Consider the following 22,602-nt stretch of genomic DNA (forward strand, 5'->3'; position numbering starts at 1 on the left):
TCCTCAAATGCAATGTTTGTTAGGTACACAAGCATCACGGAGAAATTACATTGCTTTGAAAAATGCTGCATATTGATTGCATGTGTACAGGAGTAAAGAGAAAGTTGCTAACACAGTGTATGTAAATGCATATGCCGATTTTGAGTCTAAAGCAGCTTTCTCACAATAAACAGCTTTCTTTTTTTTATTACAGAAACTGTAATATCTTTTTTTTAAGTACATACACAATATGTTATATTCGGATTACATTTATAGTCAGTACCTTGAACTGTTGTCCTACCATACCCTTACACCATGTTTTAGTAAGATCCTAGATCCTTATAAGGGCTGATAATAGGATTGTGCTGACTGCAGACTGATAGGCCGGGACACAGACTAGTAACGAGTTTGTGCTGACTGCAGACCAATGGACTGGTCCACAGACTGGTAACGGGAATGTGCTGACTGCAAACGTTGTTGGATTCCGAACTAGTCCACAGATTATGAGCTGGCTTAGGCTGGTTGATGGATGCCAGACTAATCCACATACTGTGAGCTGGCTTAAGCTGGTTGTTGAATGCCAGACTGCTCCACAGGTTGCGAGCTGACTTGGGCTGGTTGTTGGGTGCCAGACTGGTCCGTAAGCTATGAGCTGACTTTGGCTGGCTGTTGGATACCAGGCTGGTCCACAAATTGTGAGCTGATTTAGGCTTTTTATTGGATGCCAGACTGGTCCACAGACTGTGAGCTGACTTGGGCTGGTTATTGGATACCAGACTGGTCTACAGGTTATGAGCTGACTTAGACTAGTTGTTGGATGCCAGACTAGTCCACAGACTGTAAGCTGGCTTGAGATGGTTATTGGATGCCAGACTAGTCCACAGGCTGTAAGCTGACTTGTGCTGGTTATTAGATGCCAGACTGGTCTACCGACTGTGAGCTGTCATGGGCTGGTTATTGAATACAAGACTGGTCCACAGACCGTGAGCTGACTTAGGTTGGTTGTTGGATGCCAGACTGGTCCACAGATTGTGAGCCGGCTTGGGCTGGTTGTTGGATGTCGGATTAGTCCACAGATTATGAGCTAACTTGGGCTAGTTGTTGGATGCCAGACTAGTCCACAGATTTTGAGCTGGCTTAACCTGGTTGTTGAATGCTCGACTGGTCCACAGACTGTGAGCTGGTTTGGGCTGGTTGTTGAATGCCAGACAGAGCCACAGGTTGTGTGCTGACTTGGGCTGGTTGTTGGATGCCAAGCCGGTCCATAGATTGTAAGCTGAATTAGGCTAATTGTTGGATACCAGACTGGTCCACCGAATGTGAACTGACTTGGGCTGGTTGTTGGATGCCAGACTGGTCTACAGGTTATGAATTGACTTAAACAGCTTTCTGTTGTCCATGTAAACAAGGTAAATTAATTTTCGGACAAACATTTTGGGCGTTTCTCACACAAAGTTATCGTTTTGCACAACTTTTTATTGTGTTTTTTAGTACTTTTTGGATGATGCTTTGGTCAGTTGCACTGTGTTGTATGGAAAAGACCAGCATAAAGATTATTCAAAAAAAAAAAAAAAAAAATATATATATATATATATATATATATATATATATATATATATATATTCTATCAAAAAGATTTAGTTGAACTATGCCACTAATTAATGCATTTTAATGTTAAAGTGTTTTTGATTGTTATCAACACAGTAAATGACTGTCTCTCTCTCCCCTCTTTCTCTCAGGAGCATGTGACCCGAGAGGATGCTCGGAGTCTGAGTCCTCGGCAGTGTGCTGCCATGGATTTAGTGCTGCCCACCATCAAGGTATTTGTCTCAATCTCTCCCTGTCTCTCTCTTTCTCTTTCTCTTTTCCTGTTCTGATTCTCTCCCCTTTCACTCAGTTTTTATCTCATCTCAGCTATAGGTGTCACACTCATGGACTTTTTTCATGTACTATCCACACCACATCCCACATGAAAAATGCAAGAGCTTTCCAAAATCATAAATATCAAAGCAAACTGTGGTTGGTCACTTTGCATGTCAGCCCTGTCTAAGTGTACTGTTACTGGACAGAATAAGCTGCAAAGTGGTCTACACTTTTACCAAAACTCTACTTTCCACCTGACCCTCAAAACAAGATCAAATCTCTAAATCTCACTTGAATGTTTTTTTTAGATCATTAGACATGATATTATGGTGCCTTCAAAGGCAATCTAGAACCAGTTCTCAAATAAAAAAAGCCATCTGCTGCATCACTGACTGACTGGATAGTAAAGCAGCTACCTTTAAATTCCCAGTCCACATGTTTTGTCGATTACAATCAACTCAAACTAAGGTCTGACATTTATTAAGCTATTGAATGAGTACGCTAACACAGTCTGTCATCCCTACATCACATAAACTCGCACATTGACACACAGGTGTGATTAGAATGCTGATTGTCTTGAAGCGTGGTGAAGTCTGTTTCACACGTGTGCTCAACACGCTTAAATGCAACATCAGATATTCTATTGATTCCATCGTCTCCAAGGAAACATGTGCCACTCCCTGTTTAGATTCGTCATGGAGTTGGAGTTTTGCTCATCAGTATTCAGACAGATGCAAATTAACAAAAGATTAACAAAAGCCTCGAGTTACATATTGCCACAGGATAATTTGCCTGATGTGGCAAAGATAGAAAAGACATCTGCATTGATTATCAAGAATGCTCATTAATATGTGAGAAGTGTTGTGTTGATATCTGTTTTATTGTCTTCAACTGTTCTTATTAAAGGCCTTAAAGGAATGTTTTGGTTCTATACAAGTTAAACTCTGTCGACAGCATTTATGCCACAGAAAATAATTTTGACTCGTCCCTTAGTTTTTATTTATTTTGTTTAATTTTGTTGTTTTAATTAAAATCCTCTTTATACTTACACTTACAACCACGCCACTATTCCAGAGGGTTTCATAGCAGAAACATGAAGCTCATATTGTCAAAAGTACGGACATACATTCATTTTTCTGTAAAGACCTGTTTATTATTTAAACTGTAAAGTTGTGTAAAATGTCCCTTTGAGGTTGGACTATTTTTCTAGATGGGTGAACATCTGTTTACCCAGAAGAATTACTGATGTAATTCTTCTGGGTGAATTTTGATCCATTTAAATAGTACTTTGTAGATAGTTACATCATGTCTCTTGCTGTTATTTTTGTGCATGTTGTGCTACAATTACAAGGTTTACTAACGTTACGTTATAATAGCATTGAAGTTGAAAGATTGGCTATAAAGTGACAGACTAGATTATAAAGTGATTCTATCAAAATATCCTTATCCCAGTCTTCTTAATAATGGTTTTTAAACTTGATTAAAAATAATTTATAGAATTGTTCATTGCTAATTCCTATTCATAATACTGTATATTAAATAATGTTAATGAATACAACATTTTATGTAATAACCAAAAAAAAAGAAATAAAAAAAAATATATATATATATATATATATATATATATATATATCCTGATTTGATTACAATTCACAAGCTCTCGATTTGATATATTATTCGATTAAATAAAAATATTTATGTTACTAATTATATTTAATTAATTCCTCATCATTTTGGTAACATTTTAGCTGTTTAAAAATGAAGGTTACATGTTTATTGTTCAATTGCATAAGTATTTACAAGTATTTTCATTGATTTGTTGAACACGCGTTACAAACCGGCACTGTGTCTTTAAGAAAACCGGCATTTTTGTAAAGAGCGTCTGTAAATAAGCGCATGTTAAATAGAGATACTCGAGCGGCTTTAATTCATCTGTGCAATGCGTGATTACTAATAATATTGATGATAAAGATAATAAAAAAATTATTAAATGACAATTGAGTTGTGTGGATCTCATCTTTGCACCTTACATGGACTATATACATGAATACACGCATACATATACAAACTTTTACTCTCAACACACAGTGAACGTATCTCGCTGCTGAATACTCCACCGCTATAATACACAATAACTGGTCAGTGAAATCTAAACATTTACCAGCCAGTTGCCAAATACAATTTATTTTTAGTTGCATTAATTTGCTAAATTTGGTTGCAAATGCAAGTGATTTCCTTTCATTGTAGAGGGCTGCGCATGGAGTAAATGATCAATCTTGGGATTTAAGCATCGATATCGAGATCATTCAAATTAAAATCACAATGCATCGGAAAATCAATATGTAAAGCGATATAAATGGGCAAGGAGGAGGCGAGAACCGGCTTGACAATATAAATAATAGTTTAATGATAAACTTAAACAAAAACACAAACACACACTTGACGGACATGTCCGTAAATGATCTCTCTCTCTCCCACACCATCTTCCGTAGTCGGCCTTTATCCCTCTCGGAGGCTTGATTAGCCTGATAAGGGACCGGGTGTGTAGAATCACCACACGGCCCCGCCCTCCACCCTGCCACACAATATTTTTTACCAACCACTAGTAAACATAATTTAAGAAAAACTATTTTGAACCATTTCAACAAAGTTATCAACATTATTTTCTGTGGCAATTTAAATAATTCCACAAATGCTGTTAATAGAGCTCAACTTATGTTGAATCCGAAACATTCCTTTACAAAAGCTTGCAAACATTCATAAATGAATAGCTTAGCTACCATCTCAAATACATGTTAGTAAAAATGCTCTAAGAATTATGCAGCTGAAATAATGTGCCACCGGAAGAGCATGCATTTGAAATCTACAGCATTTCAAGTATTTCCATAACACCAAAACCAAAATTATCAGTATATAAAAGTTCAGTGCACTTTTTGGAAGCATACATGATACTATATTCTCTAATATGCCCACAGAACTTTTGCTCTGAGTTTGAGTAAATGTTGTTAATGATGCAGCTAGTTTATTATTTGTTCTGAATTACCAAAGTGATGCTCCACATGACCAATCAATACAGCAGAGACAAATAACATCAGCTCAGCAAGTAATTATTTATCATCGGATAAATCCGAGTCCAAGTGAATGTCACAGCAGCCAGAGGCAAAATAAAGAGATGATAAAGTGTTGTTTACAAAATTAAATTGGAGGAACTGTGAAATGACTCTTTTTGAAATGAGAAAACACACTGCTAACTACATCACGAAAGAAAGAAAGAAAGAAAGAAAGAAAGAAAGAAAGAAAGAAAGAAAGAAAGAAAGAAAGAAAGAAAGAAAGAAAACACAAAAGGAGATTTATATGTATCTACATTTGGGTTGTATTAACTACAAAAATCATGAGACTAATCGTGACTAATTCTTGTCATCTATTGACAGCCCTGATAAATTATTAAGAGGTAGAGAAACAGGGAAAATGAATTAGAGGTGGTCAAAAAGTAAATGTAAACTTTCAAAATAACACTTGCCCTTTCAACAGATCCAGAGAAGTTGATTCCTCAAAGCAAATCGTATTTGTCTTAATCATAGCAGACAATAAGCAAACCAGAAAACATCACCAGCCCATCCACAATGTTCATTCTCTTACTGTCCCTTACGCTAATGGAATAATAAAGCAGAGCTGATAAAAAGGCAACCTGTCAGAGACACCCATGTGCAGACGTATCAGATATCTCAGTGTGCCATTTACTCTGCCATTTCCTCTGGGTTTCTGTTTAACCGCAATCTGATCATGCTTGGCTGACAAGAGGTGAACGTGCCAGCTGTTTTATCCATCTTATGTCTCAACAATAACTTGGTATTCACATAATTAGCATAACTTGTAGCTATGAATTTTACAGAATTGCTTCAGCATAGCCTGTGGTTCTCCACTGAGAACATTTGATTAACAACATTTTAATTAATGTGCTCTGTTGTATTGAATGACTGATTTTTCACAATGTGTACATGGTGGTGCAATACTTTAGTGAATATGTAGGCTCTAGGCTGTGCTATTTTGTGAATAGTCATGGCTGAAGTGTGTTGTGTTGTCAGTATAACACTATTACAATACTAACGACACCAACTTTAAAAAAAAAATGTATTTTACTAAGAAAATTCATTCAGTGGCATCCTTCCCTTAGAAGATAAAGTCCCTGGCATGTAATCTTGAAAGTAGTGCGGTCAATCAATTCACATTTTTATCGAATTAATTACATTATATGTCGTTTAATTAACAGCATATATAAATACTTGCTGAGAAAGGCCCTTAACTAACAATAATTGAATACATAATAATTAAATAATTATAAAAGTTATATTTAGATCATTAGAAAAATAATATATTATAAATATAATAATTCAGATAATAACAATGCAGAAGAGAAAAGCATTGATAAGTCAATACAAAGAGTTGCCTTTGAAGGCGGTATATTGTTTATTTTCATATTACTGAACACAAGCCTATCATACAGTCCACAACAATACATTTTGCGATTGAATTCATCAATCTGTTTTAGATAGATTTATTATAAGTGCTTTTCTAAGGACGCGTCAGTGTACACATGCATCATGCGCGATGTCTGCATCCCATCATAAATGCAGTGTATTTAATTCGCTGTGTAAAGTTAAACATAGTTTGAAACATAGAAAAACACATCTTGAGATCCTTACTTTTGATTTGTGCTCCATCCAGCTTTGTTTAAATGCCAAAACACGTTCTCACCTTGTGCTGTCACTAGTGTCAAGCAAGCCTGAGTGCAGTTTGTTTTATGTACAGCAGCATGTTGGCTATACAGCTAGTGTTTTGCCTACTACCCCCTGCTGAAAACATGTGGTTCTTCAAGCTTGACATGTTTCATTTCCTTATTATGGTCAGGGGACATGATTAATTGAGCACATTTTGTAACATGTCTATATATATATATATATAATTGCATTGATTTAATGTGTTAAATCGACAACTCTCAAACTGAGGTTGGCCAGTAACCAGCGTGTTTATTTCTCTGTTCAGCAATATTTCCATGCAGGGGGAAATGGTTTGAAGAAGACTTTCCTGGAAAAGAGTCCTGAACTGAAGTCCTTGAAATATGCCCTCAGCCTTTACACTCAACCCACAGATGCCTTGATCAAGAAATATATATGCACCCAGACCTCTCAAGGTAAGAGACCATGTTTATGCTCTCAGCAGATCAGATTATACATCTGCCTGTCAGGACTGAAGAGGGGGTGAGTTAGACAGGTTTCCATTGAGTGAGACAGCTGAATGCACTTAATGTATCACAACAACCTACTATTCTTGTAACGAAAGTAGTACGCCGAATATATACTGTGTACATTGTGCAAATGTTTCTCTATGTGTACAATACCTGGATGACCTATTACAGTTCATCTGCCAAAATCAACACAATCTCATGAAATTTCCATGACTGTGGCAACATTTTTGCAAAATGATATTACATGGTTCCATACACATATTTTGGCTGTTCCGAGGTGAAATATCCACCGAGTGGCGCAAAAAGGAGTGGTGGTGGCATAGTGGACTAAAGCTCAGAATTGGTAAGCAGAAGGTTGCCAAAAGTTCAATCCCCACAACCACCACCATTGTGTCCTTGAGCAAGGCTAACATAACATCTACATTGTTGGGAGCTCAATAGTAGAGTTTGTCATGAAGGGTTAATGGGAGTGGAAGAGCATTAGTGGAGTCCTGCAGCTTGCCTCAGTTGGGGAGGAAAACACAGGAAAGAGTGTTCTAATGATACTGGGTTTGGTTACTGCCTTTCTCCCTTTCTGCATTTTGTTTTTGTTATCTTTGAGGGTTATTTTACATGTTTTGATGTGGTTTTTAGTCGATATCAGGGATATTGTGAAATTTAGTCTGGTATTCATTTTGATGCATGAGTCGCAGGTGCAATATTTATTTTTATTACAGTAAATTATGACTGATGTATCTTGTGGGGGAGGAGTGACTGGAATGCCATCAGATAGATTTACATCTTGGAATGTTAAAGGTTTGAATGGTCCTATAAAAATATTTTTTTCTCATCTTAAATGTCTTAAAACTGACATCCTACAAGAGACACATTTACATAATTCAGATCAGCTTAGATTAAAGAAACCATGGGTGGGACACATTTTCCATTCTATTTTTAATGCACAAGCAAGAGGAACAGCTATAATAATAAAACACAAAATAATCCAGTTTCCAGTCACCAGTATCATTGCTGACCCTCAGGGTCATTATATTATTGTTTCGGGACAACTTGTTAGTGAATGTTTATGGCCCTAACTGGGATGATGGGGGATTGGTGAATAAGCTTGTTTTGGTACTGCCAAATTTAAATTCACATTATTTGATTTTTGGTGGTGATCTTAATTGTGTAATGGACCCAATTTTAGGCTGCTCTGATCCTAAACCGCAGGCTTTGCCTAAAATGGCAATCAAACTTTCAGCTTTTATGAGCCAGACTAGGTGTGTAGACCAATGGTGCTTTCTTAACCCCCACAGCAATGTATACAAATCTCCTCTCTTCATTAAAAGGTGTAGAATATTCAGCTATTGTAGAATCTGATCATGCTCTTTTACTACTATACCTTTCTTTTTCCTTAAACTACAATGACTGCTTGTGGCATTTAAACTCTGAACAAAAAGAGAATTTAGATCAACCTCTTCAACTTGAGGAAATCTCTAATGCTATCTCAGTGATGCAAAGTAGAAAGGCCCCTGGGCCTGATTGATTCCCAATTTAATTCTATAAGAAGTTTTCTTCCAAATTATCGCCCCTCTACTTAATATGTTTGAACATTCTCTATCTCAAGGCTCCTTGCCAAAGTCTCTCACAGAAGCACTGGTTACACTTTTACTGAAACCTGATAAGGAAGCAACTAAGTGTAGTTCATATAGACCTGTTTCTTTGTTAAACTCTGACGTCAGACTTCTAGCAAAATATTGGCAATCCAATAGAGTCCCCCTTGGCTAATATTATTTCTACCAATCAGACTGGTTTCATAAAGGGTCGGCACTTATTTTCCAATGTTCGTCATCTTCTCAATGTCCTTTACACTCCCTCATCTCATGATATCCCTGACGTTGTAGTGTCATTTCACGCTGAAAAGGCATTTGATTGGGTGCAGTGGGATTATCTTTTCTTTGCTCTGGGAAGGTTTGGTTTTGGCGTGGATCTGTCTTCTGTATATTTCTCCAGTTGCTTCTGTGGTTACTAATAAATTTCGGCCAAAAAAATTATCTCTGTAAATGGGTACTGGTTAAGGGTGCCCATTAAGCCCCCTTCTGTTTACTATTGCAATAGAACCATTATCTCTGATACTTAAGGCTACAGCTTCAATCTGTGGTATATGCAGATGGGGTGAGGATCAAAAACTCTCATTATATGCTGTCAACCTGCTTCTCTACATCTCAGATCCTATATCATGTATTACTGACAAAGTGTTATGTAATTTTGGTACTTTTTCAGGTTATAAATTAATATCTCCAAAAGTGAATGTATACCTGTAAATGCTCTGGCTAGGAATATAACTGATTTCGCTCTTCCCTTTCACATAGCAAGGTTTGGGTTTAAATATTTGGGTATTAACTTTACATGTAATTTCAAGGGTCTGTATTTCAAGGGTCTGTAATTTTGTTCCTCTTTTAACTAAACTTAAATCTGACCTTCAAAAATGGAAGATTCTTCGCTTGACTTTAGTTGGCAGGGTGAATTGTGATTCAAAACAAATTATTCTTACATTTATTTCAGTGTCTCCCTAATTTTCTATCCAAAATCTTTTATAGTATGGTAGATACATTGATTTCTAGATTTATATGGGATGGAAAAGCTCCTAGGATTCAGAAAGAGTTCCTTACGAAACACAAGGTTGATGGGGGTTTCCAGTTTGCATAAACACTGCTTCAAAGCCCAATATATAATAATCATACTTTCCTGCCAGCCAAAATAAATGGTAAATAAATGGTAAATGGTCTGCACTTATATAGTGCCTTTTTAACCTTTGAATACCATAAAGGTTAAAAAGGCAATGTGACTCATTCACCCATTCACACACACATTCATACATTCATACACCCATTCATACACCTGCCATGCAAGGCACTAGCCTGCCATTGGGAGCAACTTGGGGTTCAGTGCCCAAGGACACTTCAGCATGTGGAGTCGTGTGGGCCGGGATTCGAACCACCAACCCTGCGATTAGTGGCCGACCCATTCTACCAACTCTGTGGCACTCTATCAGCCACAGCTGCCCCAAAATAAACTTTGCTTTTAAGGGATCAGTTAGGGGATCTTTATAAAGGAGTCATTTTTGGCAATTTTAATGATCTGTGTTCTCAATCAGAGAGATCTTTATCGTTATTTTCAGGTCCGTCACTCTGCCCCCTTTTCACCCAATTTGGAATGACCAATTCCCAATGCGCTTTTTTAAGTCCTCGTGGTCACGTAGTGACGCCTTAATCTGGGTGGCGGAGGACAAATCCCAGTGATCCTGAGATCTGAGATCATCAACCCACGCATCTTATCACGTGGCTCGTTGAGTGCATTGCCACAGAGACATAGCGTGTGGAGGCTTCAACTCACCACGCGCCCCACTAAGAACAAATCACATTATAGCAACCACGAGGAGATTACCCCATGTGACTCTAACTTCCCTAGCAACTGGGCCAATTTGGTTGCTTAGGAGACCCAGCTGGAGTCACTCAGCATACCCTGGGATTCAAACTAGTGAACTAGCAAACTCCAGGGGTGGTAGCCAGCGTCTTTACCACTGAGCTACCCAGGCCACCCAGGTCTGTCACTGTTTTAATACTAACAGCCCATCATTCCCTAATATTCCTTCAAGGTCTACTGAAGATTTTCTCTTAGAAGCACCCCTCCACTTGCAAGGTTTTATATCATGCATAGATTTAATACTCATGTCTATAAACAGAGTAGGAACAGGTAAAATTAAGAATAATTGTGAAATAGAGCTTGGAATGGAGCTTCCAGATGAAATTTGCAGAGGCGCACTGCAAAGAGTGAATGTTAGTACTTCTTGTGCATGACTGAGTTTAATACAGTTCAAGGTTCTGCACCATTTGCATTTAAGCAGAGCATGAATATCTTCCTTTAATCTTAATTTTGATAAAACATGCATAAGATGTTATGCCGGTGTAGCAGACTTAACACACATGTTCTGGTCTTGCCCTAAAGTAATGGCCAACTGTTTTCGACACACTCTCTAAAGTTTGTGATGTACGGTTGGAGCCGTGTGCTGGAATTGGTATATTTGGTGGTTCCAAGTAGGGAATTGAACTTGACCTATAGGCAAATAAATGCCATTGCATTAGCATCCTTATTAGCTCGTAGGCAAATTTTGTTGTTCTGGAAATTTGCAAACCCACCTAAAGCAGCACACTGGCTTCAGGATATGATGTTATACTTGCATTTAGAAAAGATTAAATATTCAATTTGAGGGTCACATATATTCTCCTATGTTTGGCAACATTCTTCTTCCTGGGGATTAATGTGGTTAACTGTTGTTAATTGTGGCATTCCCGGTGCAACTCTCTTCATGGTTGTTTATTTATTTCTATTTATTTATTTATTTATTACTTGTATATGTGTAAGGCTCATGATGTTCAAGAGAATAGCGATTTCTGATGTCGATAATGGTTGTATTTTAGTTGATTATTATTGTTAATATTAAAATTTGTATTATGATTATGCTGTTGAACACAACATCACCGTGCAGCTCAACATCATCATGCAGCTGGATCCAACTACAGTTTCGCCTTCCAAAACGGTCAGAAATCTAGGGGTAACCATTGATGATGAGCTAAATTTCACAGACCACATCTCAAAGACTGCACGATCATGTAGATTTACACTCTACAATATCAGGAAAATAAGACCTTTCCTCTCGGTACATGCCACACAACTGCTCGTTCAGTCACTTGTCATAACTAGACTGGACTACTGTAACTCTCTCATTGCAGGCCTTCCTGTATGTGCTATTTGACCTCTGCAAATGATCCAGAATGCCACAACACACCTGGTCTTTAATGAACCTAAGAGAGCACATGTTACTGTTAGGTCATGCACGTACTAAATTCAAGGCCCTGATGCTGGCATACAAAACAGTCACTGGGTCTGCTCCAGCATACCTAAAAACATTTATGCAGAGCTACGTTCCCACCAGAAGCCTGCGGTCGGCTAAGGAACGTCGCCTTGTCATACCAAAACAAAGAAGCCAAAACACTTTCCCGGACGTTCAGTTTAATCATACCACGTTGGTGGAATGACCTTCCCAACTCAATCCGTGAAGCTGACTCACTATCTGTCTTCAAAAAAACGAAAGCTTTTGTTTTCCAAAAGCACTTAACCAGTCACAAACATTTTTTTTATTATTATTATTATTATTATTTACAATTCTTGTTGCACTTAAATCTTGTTTTGTATACTATTCTGATGATAGTGAAACTTTGTAGTATGATAGTTTTTGTACCACTGTCTCCTTAAGATGATTCGCTTATGTTTTCCTCTTTTGTAAGTCGCTTTGGATAAAAGCGTCTGCCTTATGAATAAATGTAAATGTTAGAACTTTTTAACTGATTACTCCTAAGGCAGTTTGTTCTGGGTTAGTTGGGGAGGGACTGGAAATGTTAAAGTGCGTCTCTCTGCAAATAATTACATTTATTCTTGCAAATAAAAATAAATAATACAAATGAAATAAAAAGATATCATAATATAGCATTATGTGCAGAGCAGGGTGAAAAGTAAGCATTTTTGAATGTATTGTCATTTTACTCGTGATTTGTGTGAAAAGGAGTCAAATTTATTGTTGTTTTCGTGCCTCTAGTGTTCATTGCATCAGGAATGAGACACATAAAAATATTTTGCAAAAATGTAGGTATAGTAATGTGATTCTATGAGACCAGCTAGGCCAAAATGTGCAGTGTGAAACAGAGCACACTGCATTGAATACTGTGTCCCAATATGCAATGCTCACGACTTTCCATTTTCAGTGTGGAGAATGAACTGAAAGTAATATCAGCCACAATCACTCATGCTGCACGTAGTATGTATGGTTGTATGCTATTCTGACCATTATTTCATTGGATTACTAAAACATTATTACAGAAAATTTGATTAAATATGTTGTTTTTAAATTATTTCTAAGATGATAACTGAATGCCATTCACTGTTTTAAGCATGCATGTAATGAAGTCATGTGACAACAATGTAACATACTACTGTTAGAAATGTTTATCCTTGCAAACACTTAAACTTAAAAAAGTAAACAGTATACTTGTATAATGGTCAGTATGCAGCAAGCAGTATGCTAGTATTCAATTCCGAACACAACCTCACTCCTGCAGGTCTGCTTCATGCTTTATCTGAACTCCTGAGGCCAAATACAATGAGAGAATATGATTTCTCTCATGTGTGATACACAATTTGGCCATATATTTTAACTTGTGAGGGGATAACATCATCAGTGCTAAACTTCTGAGAAATATAAAGCAGCTTACTTTGTCTTAATTTATAAGATGTGTTCATGTACCGGTCCGGATCTTTCCACACACTTAAAATCTTAAAATGCAGCTTACACATTACTATCTGTCGAATTCACCATCAAGAGCTCTAGTGTAGTAGTCTAGTGCTGTTCTCTAGTGTTGGAGCGTCCTTAAAAATACACAGCACATATTTGGTAAAATATTAAAATAGTGCATTTTAATTAATTCAACAGTTAATTAATGCGTGTTGTATTTTTAGCTGTAAATGATATAATACAGTCAACAGGAATGCATAATTTAGTAACCATCCATCCTAACCCAAACCCTAAGCCTAACTGTCAGTGGAGTAAAAATGTAATTATAGAGCGAAAAATGCAACCTCCGAATTGCGCTTTTGGAAGTAACATGTCGATTTCCCGTGTGATTATATTGGATATAAAAGCTATAATTCTCGCTGACTGCAAACGAGAAAAAAAATAAAAGCAAAACAAAAGTTGTTTAACTCTATTAGAGAGAAAGTTGGAGACCTGCACTGCACTGGGTTTATTTTGAAATAATGCTTAAAAATGAGAGGTCTTTCAGTCAATACAATCTGTCCTGCAACAGTTTTTTCACCAATTCATTTTTAATAGCAGGAGTCTGCCATACATCCTGAATTCAGAATTCCTTAACTGTAGATTGTTGGTTTAAATTGTATACTTTTGGAAAAATTTAACTCTTTTCTTACTGGAGTTTCTCAAAGGAGCAGAGACAGACAGATTGCACCTAATTAGGAGAACGCAGGTGAAAAACAGAAAAGTCGTCAAAGGGTTTTGGTTTCTTTTCAATTGTCCTTCAAAGTTTACAGCAAACAGATAAACTGTCAGGCCAACATTTGCCCAAACAATTTCAAGAGCCCATGACAAGTATTAGCTAAATTAATGACTACTCAATGACCTACAGGTACCTGTCGATGGGAGACATAACCAATCAATCAAGATCAGATTAACCTTGTCTTGATTTTTATTTGCTCTCTGACCTTTCGTAAAAAACGCTGTGTTTGATCAGTGTTTTGTTGACCGATGCCTGGGGTTTTTGGGTATTTTTCTGATCTAATTTAGATATTTAAACAATGTGACACAGGAAATCCACATGTTGCTTTCAAAAAGTTAATTTATCCTGAAATCAACCTCATTCAGCTGAATTACTGAAAAGGACCATTCCCCTGCAGACATTTCAAGTGTAAATTAGTTTCCGTATAGCACTACTGGACCAGGAAGTAATCATGTTCACATAAATAAACAATGTTTAGTGCTGACAGTTAGGTTTAGGGTTGGGGTTTGGGTTAGGGGGGATGGTTAATTAAACATGTGCCTGTTGACTTTATAACATCATTGTGGCAGCGGGGGCGTGGTCAAGCGCCCGTCTGGGAGAGAAAAGCGGTAAGGGCGCTTACACCTGAGCTAAATTATGTCTAACACCTGTCTCTAATTTCAGTGAGCACGGGGAGAGCGGCATAAAAGGCAGTCAGAGGGCCTCCATGAGGGAGAGAGAGAGTGACATAAGAGTTACTGTGTTTGTGTTTCATTAAGCTCGCTGTTTAAAAGTGTTCTGTGCATGTTGCTACTAATAATAATAAAGAACCTCTCCTCTGAGCCACTGCGTCAAGTGTCATCCCTTGGAGGAGATCCTTACAATCATTAACCACAAAAAATACATCTCAATATCGATGCGACTCTTATGACATTTAACTAGGAAACTGATGCTCACAAATGCCAAAACGTTCCACAATACTTCCAGCTTCGGCCAATAAGGGCAGTTATTTGAATTTCGTTTGCGCAGACCGATGTCAGCAGCAAAACTTTTGACCCACTGTCGCAGAATTCACTGTGTGATCAGTCTGTTAAATCATGTTTTGAATGGTCCCTAAATACACTACAAGGCCAAGAGTGTGTGGACACCCCCTTGTGTCTAGGCCCTTTAATTCTAGTTAAGACAAATCTTAATGATACGACATACAATAACCTCCGTCAAGCTCTTTTGTCTGAGTGGAACAAATCCTAAATGCCATGTTCCAACATCTAGTGTAAAATCTTCCCAGAGGAGTGGAAGCTGATATGGAGGACCAACCCCCATTAATGTCAATGTTTTGGAAATTACAGTAGATGCTAAAGCACTGTTTGGTTTTGGGTGGCCAAAATGCTGTCTAGATAGGCAGCTCACTATAGTTTGGAACAAAGCAACAGTATAGTCCCTCTATATATTCATTGTCAGATATAATATGTCTTGTTTGCTTTGGTGGTTATTTATTGGAATGCATGTGTGCATGTTTGTTTATTACACTAGAGCGACAGATTACATCTTACCAAGTGTGTGTCTGTGTGTGTGTTCTCTCTCATCGCCGTCAAAACATCTGTAATTCTGTTTAGACGCTGTTATGGCTCCTTTGGGTGTTTAGACTGCACACCAGAGGGTCCTATAAAATGCAGATCGCATTCAAACACAATGATCTGCTTATTAGAGTGTGTGCATGTGTGTTTCTGTCAAAGTGTACTTTGAAAAATAAGATCCTACATTGTGATCCAACTACCTGTTCTGCAAAATATTTTTTTTAAATTATAGACCTCATGAAATGGATTGGTGAGCACAGTTTTCCTACATTTGTTGTTGAGTTTCCTATTGAAACAGGAAGTTTGGGGGACTTATCAAAGGGCTTGTTGCTTTTATTTAAATAGCTATTTGTGGTTCCGCGCTATTTGTATAGTCATCATTTTTGGTCTATTTTGCTGGACTGTAAATTCTAAATGTGATAAAAGTGAATTTTTTCAAAATTTTGAAGTACACTAGAATGTAGATGGCCTCAAAGCTAACAGATATGAACAATTTTGATACTGTCTATTTAGTATTATTGTATTTGTATTGTATCTATGTATATATTAGCATTTGTTTGAATTTTGCAGTTACATTTATTCATTTAGCAAATCCTTTATTCCAAAGCGGCTTACAAATGAGAAATACAGCAATGGCGTTTCATCACAAGGAGGCAATAACATGAGACATGCTGCAATGCAAAGTTTCAAATTGCTCAGAGAAGTACATTTTGGGAGGAAGGGGATAGACAGTGAAGAAATAAGATTTATGCAGAGTTATTGCATTAGTAGGATTGTGTCAAGTAGTTACGAAAGAGATGCATCTTTAGAATTTTGAAAATAGTTTAGAGAATCAGCTCCTCGGGTGGAGTTTGGTAGGTCTTTCCACCATTGAGGAATGATGGAAGTGAAAGTCAGAGAAAGCATTTTGTGCCTTTCTGTGTGATGGCAACTCGAGGCGCCGATCGCAAGCTTTTTGAGGGCACATGGACTTGAAGTATGAGTGTAGATAGGGGGAACAGAGCAAGTGGCTGTTCTGTAAGCGAGCATCAATGTCTTTAACTTGATGTGAGCAACCATTAGCAGCCAGTGCAATTTTATACAGGAAGCCCTTCATTTCCTCGCAGATAATGTTCTAATGGTCATTTTTGTGAAGCTACAAAACATTTAGTAAGATATGAGCATCAGCTAAATCCCTTAAAAGTAAATGTTTTGAATGTTTTTATTGTATATTATGAATGTTATGTGAGGGCCAGTATGTAATGCTTGCTTTTATGTGACATATAAATTTACATGATTTAAAACTCTTTCTAGGTCAGTCAACGTCTGGATCCGTTGGCGAGGTCGCTGTCCAGGTGGACTTGATCTCACACCCCGGTACTGGAGAACACAAAGTCAGCGTGAAAGGTAACACAAAAACATGTTTGTTTTACTATATTAGTAAGGACCTCATATGCAGTGGTCTTTATATATTTTTCCGGACCACACGCATCTGTTTATATTAGTAGGTTTAATCATGATTTATTCCATTTATGAGCCTGTACACACTCACACAAACACACAAAACAGCAGTTAACACATAATGAAGATACTCTGAGGTATGATTTAGAGGTTACTGCAAATTATTTCTCTTTGTCACAGACAGTATATTCACTGAATCAATTAGTGTAATTTGACTGATAATTTGTTTGGTTTGTGCGATGGGTTTGCCTCTGCTGTTATAATCAGAATTAAAGTCCGCCTCAGTCTGTAATGGCTCTCAGATGGACACTTTATCCAGTGCTCAGCCTCTATTAATGAACTCCATGTGAGGACAGTATGGTTTTTGTAGTGAATGACAGGGTTTATAAATGTTTCTAAATACAGCTAATTGTGAGCACTTACCGTTTTGGTAATATTCAATTATGTATAACAGCAACCATTTGATGCATGTTGTACATTTTTACACCATAAAATTAGCTTGTGTTTGACCAAAATTCCATTATCGTCACCAAGCTGAGTAATATTTTTTATGGTGTAAAATAAAAAGCACTTGAACGCGACACTCGTAATTACCACTTCAGAAGTAGGATAATTCCAAAAGCACATAAAGGCAGTAGTAGTTACACACAATTCACAGCACTAAGGTTGTCACTAATATGGCTCAGTTGTATGTGTTTCATGATTTTTTGACAATCTTCTCTGCAGTTGTGGGTGTAAACAACATTAACTGGCAGACGAATGCCATGTTCCGCCCATTTGTGGAGATCAACGCCATCGGACCGCATCTAGCTGACAAGAAACGCAAGTTTAGCACCAAAACCAAGAACAACAACTGGTCTCCAAAATACAATGAAACATTCCAGTAGTGAGTACTAATTTCATAAAGTATTGAACTTTTCTAGAGATTATGCTGATACAAATATATAGTATATTCATAATTTATTCACAATGACCCGGAATTCTCTTTACATCTGGTCCATCCAGTTATCCTTTTTTCACCATGGTGCAGATGCATAAATACATTGCAATTTACATTATAAAGCATGATTTTGCATTACTTATTAACAGGGGTGGAAAGAGTACTGAAAAATCATACTCAAGTAGAAGTACTGTTACTTCCAAAACAAATTAGTGTGAGTAGAGTAAAAATAGCTGTCCTAAAAACTACTCAAGTAAGAGTAAAAGAGTAGCTCATTTAAAAGTACTCATGAGTAGTGTGTATGCCAACTTTTAAAATACATCACTTATCTATGATAAACACTACATGAATCTGATTCCAAAAAATAAAAGGAGACATGATAACAGAAATTCAAAGATTAAAAATAATTTTATCACCCAGTCCTATTGATAACATTGATAAAATCTCTCACAGCAGCACAATAATCTCAGTGATAGATAGTAAAATTACAGGTTACATTATAGACACACAGAATCAAGTAACAGATATATGAAATTTACCTCAATATGTTTCTTCAAATTAGAGGCAGGATTAATGCTGATATGTGGCTTGAGCAAGTTCAACTCACATGGCACGATCATGCAATTGGCCTTTTTCACTGTGAAAAGCAATTTCAGGTGCGGCCGAGATGTTCAGCTCTAAACTGTGCTTGAGGCATTCACCACAGTTGGTGCTGATCTACAGCTGCCGTTCAAGTTTTTTTTACGTGTGATTTGATTTGACTGGAGTCACGAGACTCTCCCTAGACAATCATATAAAATAATAAAAATAATTCAGGACAGGGAAGTAGCGAACAAAGATGGTGGGAAAATAGTGCATTAAAAGTACCATTACAGCACTTAAAATATACTCAAGTAAAAGTATACTATTTTTAAACTACTTAAAGTAAAGTTTTTGGTAAAAAATTAGTTAATTACAGTAACGTGATTATTTTGTAATTCATTACTTTACACCGCTGCTGATTATGTATTATGCGAACATGTTTTATGATGTATTTACATTTTTCTACAATCTTTCACATTACATTAAAAAGACTTCATTAATGCACTCTAAAAATGGCAAATTAGTAAATATTGGACAGAAAACATGTTGGCTTAAACTAACCCAGCAAATTGGGTTATGCATTTGTACCCATTTAATCCAACATGTTAGCACATATGGACAATATTCTGGGCTAATTATACCTCATGAATAGTTATTATTTAGTTTGTTTATAACTTATGTATGTGTATATACAGTATACTGTATATGTGTGTGCAGTTTATATACAATTAAATATATATAACTGTTTATTTATATTACTCAGAATATTAAAGTCAGTCTGTATAAATTATGACAAATCCATTCAAATCCATGGAATAATCATACATTATTCATTAAAGTTTTAATGGAAATAAAACTGTTATTAAACAGTGACGTGTCTTGCTTGACCATTTGTGATTCGATTACCCGAGACGCATCTTAATACCAGGTTAAAATGGAGCCTGAGAATCAAAGTGGCCTTTAAAGTCATCAAATGTATTTGGTAAAAGAGCTGTCAAACTGCTTAAAATACTTAAGTGTTTCTCCTGTGAAAGAGACAGATAGATCTTGATGAAGAATATGACTGTGTCTACCACCTGTTTTTTCTCCAGCAGCATAGACGGATCACCATTAATCCAAGAAAATACACCTGAATAACAGCACAGAAACCCAATGTCAACATTAATATTTACCCATGATAATCTCTTTTAAAGCTTCAAAGACCTGTGCAGAGAAACAGAGAATTAAGACGTTATTGAAGATTTGGTTCAACAAAAAGACCAGCATCTGGCGTTTCAATAGAGGCATGCAAAGCCAAGGAGCAAATGTGATGAAATTGTCTCACCCAAGCATTGCTCTCTAGAATCAAACTCAATGACACTGTATTAACCTCTCGCTTAAAAACCACATAAAATACCATGAACTCAAAGCCCACTTTGGATATTAAGGGCCTGTTAGCTTAATGGAGTCTTAAGACTTTTTTGTATGAATCATAAAAGGGTATCTCTGTTTTTTTACCCCTTGAATGTAATTTCTGTGTCTGACAAATGCTAAACTTTGAGCTGATAAAACAGTCTGAATGGGTTACAGAAACCCTGCGCTGGTTTCTGTAACCCATTCAGCATATGTTGTGTTGCTGGTGTGCCAATGTCCCACTGCCTTGGTCGACCAGCTTTACTTGAAAGGCCATGCAGGGACCAGTATCACAATTAAGTTTTACTGGTCCACCAGCTACTGCAAAAATGGCACTTAAATAATATAAAATAAATTAGAGTGGTGGTGGAGTAGGGGGCTAAAGCACATAACAGGTAATCAGACGGTTGTTGGTTCAATCCCCACAGCCACCACCATTGTGTCCTTGAGCAAGGCACTTAACTCCAGGTTGCTTCAGGGGATTGTCCCTGTAATAAGTGCTCTGTAAGTCACTTTGGATAAAAGCGTCTGCCAAATGCATAAATGTAAATGTAAATAGTGCCATGCTCTACCAGATGAGCTACAGGAATACTTGCAATAACGCAGGTAAAGAACATAGGACTAGACTTAAGGTTAGACCATTGCTTGAATTTAAGTCCACTAAAAATGTTCAATACAAGCTAAGCTAACAATGTTCAATACAAGCTAAGCTCAATCGACAGCATTTGTGGCATAATGTTGACTACCGCAAAAATTATTTCAACTCGTCCCCAAAAAATCTAAGTTACAGTGAGGCACTTATAATGTAAGTGAATGAGATCATTTTTGGAGGATTTAAAGGCAGAAATGTGATGCTTCTAATTTACATTAATCATTAGTTCTTCTGTTAAAACACATGTATTATTTGAGCTGTAAAGTTATTTAAATCGTAATTTTTACAGTAATTTTAGGGTTTGTTGATGTTACATCGTCATGGCTATGAAGTTTTAAAATTATCTCTAACTTTACACCGAAATGATTAGTAAGCGATTTTATCACACTAAAATCATGTTAACACGCATATAGTTTATGTCTCGTGGCTATACTTTTAAAATAGTTAATAAAATAATCTTAACGTTTACGGACTGGCCTCCTTTCACTTCCATTGTAAGTGCCTCACTTTTTTTAAAGAAAAGGAAGGGCAAGTCAAAATACATTTTTGTGGGAATCAATATTATGCTGTTGATTGAGCTTAACTTATATTGATCCCAAAATATTCCTTCAAAGAAATATTCTGGCTTCAGTGCAAGTTAAACTCAATCGACAGAATTTGTATCTTAATGTTGATTGCAACAAAAATATACCTTTTGTTTATAAAAAGCAAAAATCAGGGTTGCAATGAGGCACTTACAATGGAAGTGAATTGGGCTATTTATATCCAATTTTACAGCTAAATTGCCAGGTTGACGTAATGACATAAACCTTAAAATGACCATAAAAATTACGATTACAACAACTTTACAGCTCAATCAATACACAAGTTTTAAAGTAAGTGGTTTTATTAAATAATAAGCTTTAAACCCTCCAACAATTGGCCTCATTCACTTCCATTGTAAGTGCCTCACTGTAACCTCAATGAAAGTAACCTGAAATTGCAAGGGAAATTATCAACAATTATGATTTTTGTCGTAATCCTGCAGCCCTAATTTTTTGCACGTATTTAAATACTTAAAAAAATTAAGTTTGATATAAAATTAAAATCAATTATGCCCTTTGTACCTTTTCCCCCCAGCGTTCTGAGTAACGAGCATGGCCCAGAAGCCTACGAGCTTCACATCTCCGTGAAGGACTACTGCTTCGCCCGAGAGGACCGTATCATCGGCATGACGGTCCTGCAGCTCAGAGAACTGGCTGAAAAGGGCAGTTTGAACACAAGCTATCCGCTCATCAGGAACGTAACGATGGATGAAACCGGTTTGACCATTATGAGAATACTCTCACAAAGGACCAATGACGATGTGGCCAAAGAGTTTGTACGTCTTAAATCAGACACACGGTCAACTGAGGAAGTGTCATAAAAATAATCCGGGGGGGGGGCTTGGGTTGGGGGTGTTTACCGGGGGAAAAAAGCGGCAAGAAACGGAGGGAAATCCCAACAGCGCAAGACGGTTGTGTTTGTTTTTGTGCATGTGTGTAAAACATCTGTTGGAATGTTCATTTTAAACTACAAGTACGTGCAAAAGTGTTTACCTACCGTATGCTCTATCAAATATTATATTCTATGAAGTTGTTCGAGAGATGTTGAATACAGTTTTGTATGACGATTAGTCTTTTTGAACAGATTGTGTATTTGTTCAGATAAAGTGCCAAACCTGATGACAGAAAACAGAAGGGGGAAAAAAACAATAGACACATAAATGCATATGATTGCATATGGTCATGTCTTTTTAAATTTGCTCGATTCTTTTGTCCGGTGTATATCATCCTCTTTTTAAGTGCGTAGCAGTTTTGTTTCTCTTTTCA

General features: G+C 36.9%; 1 protein-coding gene across 1 annotated transcript in view; it reads left to right on the forward strand.

Moving 5' to 3' along the window:
• The window catches only part of LOC127661842 (protein unc-13 homolog C-like), a 167,358-nt gene extending 145,195 nt beyond the window's left edge, over positions 1-22,163 (forward strand). Inside the window, exons 29-33 of the mRNA XM_052152769.1 lie at positions 1,719-1,799; positions 6,886-7,033; positions 17,040-17,132; positions 17,913-18,072; positions 21,872-22,163. Of these exons, the coding sequence (XP_052008729.1) occupies positions 1,719-1,799; positions 6,886-7,033; positions 17,040-17,132; positions 17,913-18,072; positions 21,872-22,157 (768 nt within the window). The 3' untranslated portion in view covers positions 22,158-22,163. The remainder of the gene's footprint in view (positions 1-1,718; positions 1,800-6,885; positions 7,034-17,039; positions 17,133-17,912; positions 18,073-21,871) is intronic.
• The last annotated feature ends 439 nt before the right edge of the window (positions 22,164-22,602 follow it).

This window comes from Xyrauchen texanus, chromosome 21, assembly GCF_025860055.1.
Source record: "Xyrauchen texanus isolate HMW12.3.18 chromosome 21, RBS_HiC_50CHRs, whole genome shotgun sequence".
Lineage (NCBI taxonomy): Eukaryota > Metazoa > Chordata > Actinopteri > Cypriniformes > Catostomidae > Xyrauchen > Xyrauchen texanus.